Source organism: Orycteropus afer, unplaced genomic scaffold (assembly GCF_000298275.1).
Source record: "Orycteropus afer afer isolate SDZICR_OR568_19922 unplaced genomic scaffold, OryAfe1.0 scaffold00250, whole genome shotgun sequence".
NCBI lineage: Eukaryota > Metazoa > Chordata > Mammalia > Tubulidentata > Orycteropodidae > Orycteropus > Orycteropus afer.
Window position 1 is genome coordinate 584183 of NW_006921837.1, and position 10410 is coordinate 594592.

The 10410-nt window shown below is 45.2% G+C and overlaps 1 protein-coding gene across 1 annotated transcript in view; it reads right to left on the minus strand.

The window, feature by feature from the left end:
* The window catches only part of EXOSC7 (exosome component 7), a 76094-nt gene extending 65966 nt beyond the window's left edge, over positions 1–10128 (minus strand). Inside the window, exons 1-2 of the mRNA XM_007949700.2 lie at positions 10040–10128; positions 8964–9405 (exon numbers count right to left, since the gene is read on the minus strand). Of these exons, the coding sequence (XP_007947891.2) occupies positions 8964–9405; positions 10040–10128 (531 nt within the window). The remainder of the gene's footprint in view (positions 1–8963; positions 9406–10039) is intronic.
* Between the last annotated feature and the right edge of the window lie 282 nt (positions 10129–10410).

The following is a 10410-nucleotide window of genomic DNA, read 5'->3' on the forward strand; positions in this document are numbered from 1 at the left end:
AGGGTGCAGAAGAGTATGAAGGGATGGACACTGGGAGGAGGTAACTATGGGGAGGAAGTGGGAGGGGAGCTGCTGCATTGTAAATTTTGGTCAATCATGAGACAAAGTATATGTGAACTACTGTATGAAAAGTGAATTTACTCTGTAAATCTTCACCCAAATCCTAATAAAAAAAAAATGGTTGCAGCAGTATATTGACAAGGAACTTCCAGAACTGCAAGCTGGATTTAGAAGAGGACATAGAACAAGGGATATCATTGTTAATGTCAGATTGATCTTGGCTGAAAGCAAAGAGTAACAGAAAGATGTTTACTTGTGTTTTATTGACTACGCAAAAAGCATTCGATTGTGTGGATCTTAACAAATTATGCATAACATTGAGAAGAATGGTAATTCTAGGACACTTAATTGTGCTCATGAGGAACCTATCCATAGACTAGGAGGCTGTTGTTTGAACAGAACAAGGAGACACTGCATGGTTTAAAATCAGGAAGGGAGTGCATCAGGGTTGTATCTTTTCACCATACTTATTCAATCTGTATGCTGAGCAAATAATCTGAGAAGCTAGGCTATATGAAGAACATGTCATCAGGATTGCAGGAAGACTCATTAACAACATGCAACATGCAGATGACACAACCTTGCTTGTTAAAAGTGAAGATGACTTGAAGCACTTACTGATGAAGATTAAAGATTATTACAATCTGCAGAATGTATGGATTACACCTAACATAAAGAAAATGAAAATCCTTACAACTGGACCAATCAGCAGCATCACGATAAATGGAGAAAAGATTGAAGTTGTCAAAGATTTTATATTACTTGGATCCACAATCAACACCCATGGAAGCACAGTCAAGAAATCAAATGTCATATTACACTGGGTAAATCTGCTGCAAAAGACCTCTTAAAGTGCTGAAGAACAAAAATGTCACTTTGAAGACTTCAGGTATGAGTAACCCAAGCCATGGTGTTTTCAGCTGCCTCATATGCATGTGAAAGCTGAACAATGAATAAGGAAAATCAAGAAGAGTTGATGCCTTTGAATTATGGTGTTGGCAAAGAACACTGAAAATACTATGGACTGCCAGAAGAACGAACAAATCTGTCCTAGAAGAAGTGCAGCCAGAATGCTCCTTGGAAGAAAGAATGGCCAGACTTTATCTCACCTACTTTAGTCATATTGTCAGAAGGGACCATTCCCTGGAGAAGGATATTGTGCTTGGTAAAGCAGAGGGTCAGCAAAAACGGGGAAGACCCTCAACAAGATGAACTGACATAGTGGCTGCAATGATGGGCCCTAGTATAGATAGGATTGTGAGGATGGCACACAACCGGGTGGTGTTTCATTCTGTTGTACATAGGGTCACTATGAGTCAGAGCTGACTCAACAGTACCTTACTACAACAACCCTCTCAGAACCATTCTCTGTCCTTCCCTGCCCTAGGAGCACCAGGAAGTTGACCTACCTACAGACTACATCACCTGAAGTCCCTTGCTGGCACCTGGTTGAGTTTGGCCAATGGAAAGTACCAACAGATGAGAGGTATCCCCTGCCCCTACCTTGGGGCCACATTTCTGACAATGCCTGCATCTGTGTAAGGCTACAACTTCTGTTTAGCAGCCATTCCCCCATGGTTCCAGCTGGCATCTTGTAACTTGATTTCCTTCCCTGACCCCTTTGTCTAGGGATGGTAGCTGCTCCCTGTGGTTACTGGTGTTTGCACACTTTGTAATAGTATAGACAGATTAGAATTTCTGGGCGATGAATATGTGTTCTAACTTCATAACCTAAAGTTCCATATTAATGTCATTCAATTTAAACATTGCCTGATTCTACTACTTGTAGCCATAATCATACAGGAATCCTGCCCCTGCAACCACATTCCTAAGATCATAAAACCAAGAGAAGAACAGCTCACAGGCCAGGGCAATTGCATTTCTCAGATCCTGAGGATAAGGAAGGGACACTGCAAAAGAAACAACACAAATATAAATCTGCTGCTTAATGGCATTTCCTGGTAACTGGCGTTTCTTGAGATGTCTTGTAGGCCACTACCTGTGGTCAGTGTTAACCAGTTTTGGAGCCTGCACACATCTGCCCCTCTTTACTGCCTGATGAACTAAGATGGCAGATCCAAGACAAGACCAAGACTCAAACCAAGAGGAAACAGCAGAATATACCTGTGCTGAAGAGGTCACAGCATCCATGTTGGAACACAGACTCCATCCTAGAAAGACTGTGTATGCACCTAGCCTGAAGGAAGGTGAGGTTAACCATTAGGAATTTATCACAGCCTTGTTCTCCTGACTTTCACAAAAGGGTCAGCATTTTATGAATACCTGCCTATAAAAGGTCTTTTGAAATCACGTACCCCACGGCCTTAAAAACTACTATAAAACTCCCTAGCCTGTAAGGCTTGGGGAGACACACATGGTGTTGCCTTTGGCCCGTGTGTCTCTACCTTGCAAGGTTGTTGTTGTTGTTATGTGCTGTCGAGTCAGCCCTGACTCATAGCAATCCCTCCTTGGGTTTCCAAGGCAGTATCACTACGGAAGTAGGATTGCCCAACCTTCCTTCCGAGGAGTGGCTAATGGGTTTGAACCGCCAGCCATCTGATGAGCAGTCAAGTGCCTTACCACTATGCTACCAGAGCTCCCCTTGCAAGGTTACTATCCTCTTAATTAAATTTCTCTCTGAGCTACAGCTGACTTTCTAGTCATTCTGGAACTTGGCCTGCAACAACTTCAATATCTCTTGTAGATTCCCTTAAACTTTCCCATAGCACTATGAAGAGTTCTATCATAAAAGTCTCCTGAATTATCTGAATTGGATTACATTTCTGCCAGAACCTAAAATGAGCCACCTTCCTTTTTCTCAAACTGCCCTCTTCTAAGTGCACTTCTTCCTCCAGTAGCCATGTTTAAGCTCAAAGATTCTGTCCATTCTTTCCCCAATCCAAACTGAACCAAAGAGGATTTTTTTTCCTCCTGGGAACACAAGGTTGGCATTTAGGGCTGATCTCTTATACAGAGGCACTGTAAAGGGTTGGGAGGTGTGTTAGCAACTGAGACACTTGGCATAATAATACAGGTGATAAAAGGTCTGTATCAAAACTTCATTTTGTAACAAGCTCCTGCTTAGGCATTCCAGAAAATGTAGCCTTGACTTCTCATTCATATGAATATGGCCTTGGGCATTTGGCTGGGTGGAACCAGTAGACCTTGGCCTACAATCAATCATCTTGGCACTTGCCCCCAAGTCACTCTTAATAAATAAGGGTGGGGGTCAGGAATGAGAGTTTACTCAAGATTATTCCAGGAAGAAGACAGCTGAGAAGAGAATTGCTGTCGCTAATGACTACTCACCTTATGGCATGTGACCATCACCCACTCCTCTTCCCCACTTTTTATTATGAAAGCTCACCTCCCCCTCCAGACTTCAGAGCAACTTTGTATTCTCTACAAGGCTACCGCCCAATTTGCAAATTGTTTTGTCCCTTAATACATCTCTTTACTTTTATTTGAACAGGGCACACATTCTTACTCTCCTTTACAGAGGTTTACAGAGGTAAACGCATTTTTCGTGGCCTGAGAAACAGCCAATCTGAAGAAAGACAGGAATAAAGCAAAGGTATAAAAAGCAGCAGAGATGAGCAGGGACAGGCTGAAGACATAAATGCTGGAGAAATACTTACAGCTTTCTAATAAATACTTTTTTGGCTTGAGCCAGTTAGTTTCACTTACTAGCAATTGGAATCCTTAACACACATCATGAGGTTAATTTCAACTGTTCTTAACTACTACCAAAGCAAGCTGAAAAATTCCCTAAAATAGCAAAGGAGTCAAAGGCTGACAGCAAAGGAAAGTCAGAGGCTAAAACTGACCATGCTGGACCAAAGATGAAAGATAAAACACAAAATGAATAGGACTACACAGGTGGGAACCATATTCACATGTTGTTGTTAGGTTGCCTTCCAGTACACTGTCCAGTCCAGTACCACACCATCTTAACAATCATTGCTGTGTTTGAGCCCACTGTGGCAGCCACTGTGTCAATCCATCTCCTTGAGGGTCCTCCTCTTTTTCACTGACCCTTTAACAAACATGATGACCTTTCAGGGACTAGTACCTCCTGATAACATATCCAAAGTAAGTGAGATGAAGTCTTACCATCTTACTTCTAAAGGGCATTCTGGCTTCATCCAAGATAGATTTGTTCATTCTTCTAGCAGTCCATGGTCTATTCAATATTCTTCACCAACACCACAATTCAAAGGCATAAATTCTTCAGGTCTTCCTTATTCATTGTCCAGCTATCACATGCATATGAGGCAATTGAAAATACCATGGCTCAGGTCAGGTGCACCTTATAGACACTGCTTAAGGTGCACTGCTGACATTCAATGCCCAACTAGACAAAAGTTTAGGCAATTTTAGAACTGAGTCAGTGGAGATCCTATATAATAAAGACTTATTTATCTGCATTCTAACCTTTACTTATTCAGTATAACTTCTGATTCCACAGAATGTAGAAATTATTGAACAATATCATTGATATTACATGCAAGTAAAATCTTACTGAAGATTGTTCAAAAATGGTTGCAGCAGTATATTGACAGAGAACTTCCAGAAATGCAAGCTGGATTCAGAAGGGGACGTGGAAAGAGGGATATCATAGCTGATGTCAGATGGCTCTTGGCTCAAAGCAAAGAATACCAGAAAGAAGTTTACTTGTGTTTCATTGACTATGCAAATGCATTCAATTGCATGGATCATAACAAATTATGGATAACACTTTGAAGAATGGAAATTCCAAAACACTTAATTGTACTCATGAGGAACCTATACATAGATCAGGAGGCTGTTGTTTGAACAGAACAAGGAGATATTGCATGGTTTAAAATCAGGAAGGGAGTGCATCAAGGTTGTATCCTTTCACTGAGCAAATAATCAGAGAAGGTGGATTATATGAAGAAGAACATGGCATCAGGATTGGAGGAAGACTCATTAACAACCTAAGATACGCAGACATCACAACTCTGCTTTCTGAAAATGAGGATAAAGATTAAAGACTACAGTCTACAGTATGCATTACACCTCAATACAAAGAAAACAAAAATCCTCACAACTAGACCAATAAGCAGCATCACAATAGATGGAGAAAAGAATGAAGTTGTCAAAGACTTCATACTACTTGGTTCTACAATCAATGCCAATGGAAGCAGCAGTCAAAACATCAAAAGACATATTGCACTGGGAAAACCCGTCGCAAAAGACCTCTTTCAAGCGCTGAAGAGCAAAGATATCTCCTTGAAGACTAAGATGCATCTAACCCAAACTATGGTATTTTCAATCACTTTCTGTGCATGTGAGAACTGGACAATGAATAAGGAAGACCAAAGAAGAGTTGATGCTTTTGAGCTGTGGTGTTGGTGAAGAATGCTGAAAGTACCGTGGACTGCTAAAAGAACTAACAAATCTGTCCTGGAAGAAGTGCAGCTGGAATGTTCCTGGAAGCAAGAATGGCCAGATTTCGTGTCACCTGCTTTAGTCATATTGTAAGAAGGGACCAGTCTCTGCAGAAGGATGTCATGCTTGGTAAAGTGGAGGGTCAATGAACAAGGGGAAGGGCCTCAATAAGATGGAATGACATGGTGGCTGCAGCGATGGGCTCAGGTATAGTAGGGATTGTGAGCCTGGCATGGGACCAGGCAGTGTTTCATTCTGTTGTAAACAGGGTCACTATCAGTCAGAGACAACTCAATGGTACATAATAACAACAAACAATTTCTGTTTTGCTGCTCCATAAATACAAATTTGTGGTCAATGTTAATTGTCCTTATGAAGAGGTTTATTTAAAGTCAGTTACTCTGCATGGCTCTGTGATACACAGAGGTGAGTATTTACCAACAACTCTAGCCCTACTGATACTAGCGAGAGAGAGAGATAACGAGAGAAAGAGATGATTTTAAAAAGCCCTTTTTTTAAAATCTTACTTATTCAGTGTCACTGAGTACCTGCCAAGTGCTGGGCACTAGCTAGGCCTTAGGTAGTGAGTCCATTTCTAGGCCAAAAGGGTAACCTGGGGCCACAGTCTCGGAGGTTCCAACCAGTCTCTATCCGACCAGTAATTCTGGTCATTTTTGTGTTTTTGAATTTTGTTCCACATTCATCCTCCCACTCTATGTAGAATCTCTACTTCTGATCCCTTTTTGAGCAGCTGGCATTGGAAGCCAGGTACCATCTAGTACTAGGTAGGCCTTGGGAATACCATACAGATAAGTCAACAGATCATTACCCCCCAAGATCAATAACTGATGAATGACTTGGGTTTCTGGTCACTTCCACTACTATCCCCAGCTCATCTCTGTGGCTCCACACCTTCTTTTGCTGCAGGCCTGTGAATTCACCATCTTGTCCTTCTCACAAGGGTCATGACTACTTAACTCCTCATTTAGAGAGCTCAGCTCAAATGCCTTTTCTTTAGGGAATCTCCCAGACTAGATCAGGTCTTTTTTTTTCCCCCCTCAGTACAGAAAAAGGTAGGCAAAAAAAATAAGACAGGGAAAGACAAATCTAATTGCTTTATCAGCATTTTTATACCTAAGGCACTTGACTGCTAACCAGAAGGCTGGCGGTTCAAACTCACCAGCCACTCTTCGGAAGGAAGATGGGGCAATCTACTTCTGTAGTGATACTGCCTCAGAAACCCAAGGAGGAGTAGCTATGAGTTGGGTCCAACTCGACAGCACATAACAACAACAACAACAAACCCAAGTAGGGAGCTCTGGTACCATAGTGCTTAAGGCACTTGACTACTAACCAGAAGGCTGGTGGTTCAAACCCACCAGCCATTCCTCGGAAGGAAGGTTAGGCAATCTACTTCCATAGTAATAATGGCTTGGAAACCCAAGGAGGGGTTGCTAGGATTTGGGTCCAGCTCGACAGCACATAACAACAACAACAACAAATCCAAGTAACATACACATTAAAAAAAAAAAAAAAACCTCATTGCTGCAGAGTCAATTTCGACTCATAGGGACTCCTTCTTGGGTTTCTGAGGCAGTGTCTCTACAGAAGTAGATTGTCCAATCTTTCTTCCGAGGAGTAGCTGGTGGGTTTGAACCACTAACCTTCTGGTTAGCTGTCAAATGGCTTTAGGCACTATGCCACCAATACATACATATATATCTCCCTATTCCTGATGCTGAAGCATAACTTAAAAGTTCATGAAACTGAGTTCTGACTCTATTACCCAGGTTTGTTATCCAACCTGTTAGCTGATAATGATGTGGCGTAGTGCCTAAGGTATTGGACTGCTAACCAGAAGGCTGGCGGTTCAAACCCACCAGCCATTCCTTGGAAGGAAGATTGGGCAATCTACTTCTGTAGTGATACTGCCTCAGAATACAACCCACGGAGGGGTTGCTATGAGTCAGATGCGACCTGACAGCAGTGAGTTTGGGGTTTTTTGGTATAACAGACACAGGAGCTATGGTGGCATAGTGCCTAAGGCATGACTGCTAACCAGAAGGCTGGCAGTTCAAACTTAACAGCCACTCCGTGCAAAGACCAGGCAATCTACTTTCGTAAATATTTATTGCCTCAGAAACCCAAAGGGGGTAGATATGAGTCGGAATCGACTCGATGACAGTGAGTTTGGTTTTTTGTTTTGTTTTTTTATGACATGAAAGATAAAAAGGCAGGACACAATTTTAAAAAGGACATGGCCTTAACTCACAGTTGTGGAGCTTTAATGATAGCTGGCTTCCTTAATCTAATAGTTACATCATGGGATTGCTGACTGCAGTTGGCTGTAGCAGAGAAAGGGCAAGGGAAGGAGGAGGGGCTGCCATCAGATTCTGCCAGGGGTAGGCTAAAGAACTTGGTGGGGTTAGTCATAGAAGGAAGCTGGATAGCTGCTTAGTAGGCCCAACATCCTCCAACTCTCCTCCTGGAGTGATCAAAACTAAGGGCTGAAGTTTGAGCACAGAAGATACTGGGTTCTAGATGTTTTCAGGAATCTTAGTTCTCCACTAGCAAAATGGGAACCAGCAATAATGATGCTACTGGCTGCAGAGCAGCCTTTTAAACCATTACATTCTTCCCCTTTCATTTGTAAGGCCATATGTATCTTTCAAGGAGCTCTGGTAGCATAGTGGCTAAAGCACTTGACTGCTAACCAGAAGGCTGGCGGTTCAAACCCACCAGCCACTCCTCAGAAGGAAGGTTGGGCAATCCTACTTCTGTAGTGATACTGCCTCGGAAACCCAAGGAGGGGTCGCTATGAGTCGGGGCCGACTCGACGGCACACAACAACAACAACAACAACAATGTATCTTTCAAGGGAGCTCTGGGAGCACAGTGTAAAAGCATCTGACTGCTAACCAAAAGGTCCATGATTGGAACCTACCAGTCACCCCACAAGAGAAAGATGAAGGCAGCCTTGGAAACCCTATGGGGCAGTTCTATTCTGTCCTACAGGGTCAGAATAGGCTGGATGGCAGTGGCTTTGGTATATCTTCAAGGTGGATGTGTGCTCTCTCTGTGCCTCCAAACCTCCAGGTGAGGAAGCGAGCCAGAAATACCCTCCCACCATTTCCTAGAAGAAAAAACAGGTTAGGCCAAGTGAAGCCTCACGAGAAAGGTGAAGGGATGGCCCTGGGGACGGTCATTTCCCCCAGGAGAGACTTCAGGAAAGGCCTCGGGGTACACCCACCGCCTTGTAGACCCGAAAACCTGCAAATACGACAAACAGTCCTAAATGGATGCTCGCTGCCCAGTCCTAAAAACGCCCGCGTTCCGGGTTTCAGGATGCAGACTCCGATCAAAGAGCCATTTAATCACAAGGTAAATCCAGACTCGCGGCAACCTGGCCGCTTCCCAACCCGACAAACCGAGGGTCAGCCGCAGCTCGCAGAGCCAGGGTAACTCAGCGGTCGACCTGCTACTATAACTACCTGGACGCCGTGCACGATGTACACCTTCTCTGCCTCGCTGAGCGCCACAGACGCCATGCTGTCGAATCGCTCCAAGCGCCACACGTCATCTGCCCGCGCCACCCAAGCGCGACCGACCCCTCCTCCCCGCGCCTGAGTGTCATCAGCCAGCGCGGCAGCCGCTCTTGCAGCCGCTGCTGCCGCTGCTGTCGCCGCCGCCGGGAGCTCGATGGGCTTCTCCTGCGCCCCGCCGGGTTTCTGGCCGAGTCCAGTGAGCCGGGCGCCAGAGGCCGAGGAGCCATCGCCGCAGTCCGAGACTGAGTCCCGGGTCAGGGACTGCAGGAGGAGGTGACGGCGGCGGCAGCGAAAGTCCCCCCAGAGGCCTGGGACTGGGGAACTGCCTCCGGCTTCACGGTCAGTTACAGGAGGGAACTGGGCTTGGCGGTGAAGAAGCTGGGGTGTCCTGGGCACGGGCCAGGACAGTGAATTCCCAGTGGGTGAGGCGCGCGTCGCAATTTGCTCACAGCTGGAGTTGAATGAAGTAGCTGGTCGTGTGTGTGCGTGCGTGCGTGTGTGTGTGTGTGTGTAAGAGAGAGACAGAGACACCCTGAGTGAGAGGAGCAGGACGTTGTAATTGGCCCAGGGGGGCTATCTCCCCACTCACTCTCCCCGCCCCTCTATTTCCCTGATTCCTAGGATGCTTGAACAGAAGAAGCGATGAAGCCCGCTTCGGCTTGTTCTGGGTGGGAAGAGTCTGGGCCGGGAATGGGGTCCTTAGTCCCAAAGCGTCCTCAGACACCACCACCACCACCCCCGCACAAAGACACACACAGGATTCCCCCTCTCTCTCCGAGGACGAATCGAACGCTGGTGCAGGGCCTTGCAGGGGACAGGGTCCACTTCCCCGAATGGTCGCCAGAGCATTGTCCCGAAAAAAAAGTAGGGAGGAGGCTCTTGGCAACCGGCGCTGGCGAGGGTGCAGTGCCCTTGCACCCCCTACCCACCCACCCCGAAAGCGTCCCAGAGGGAACTGGAAACCCCGGCTTGATGGGGGTGATCGTGGGAGTTGTAGCAGGTACCTGAAAAAAAAAAAGCACCTTGACGCGGTGGCCCAGTTGGGAGTATGGGCCTTGGATATCCCGACAGATACCTGCAAGGTGAAGCTGGGGTCACCAAAGGAACCCATTGAGGCGGGGCAGACAGGGTCCAGTACAAGTTTTAAAGGGGCCAGGGGATAAATGGGGGAAAGTTGATCCAAAGTGATTGAAACAAGGAGTGGATCTGATGACTTCCTGATATTCCATTTTTGAGGAACCGCCTTCCCTGTTGTCAAAAGTGAAAGTAACCCTTAACAGCTTGATTAACCAAAGAATCGTTGCTTTTCTCAGATAGTCACTTCAGTACAATTTTGTAGATAACTGTTGGGAGCTTATTAAAGATGGGCTTTATTCTACCTTTGAGACTCTAT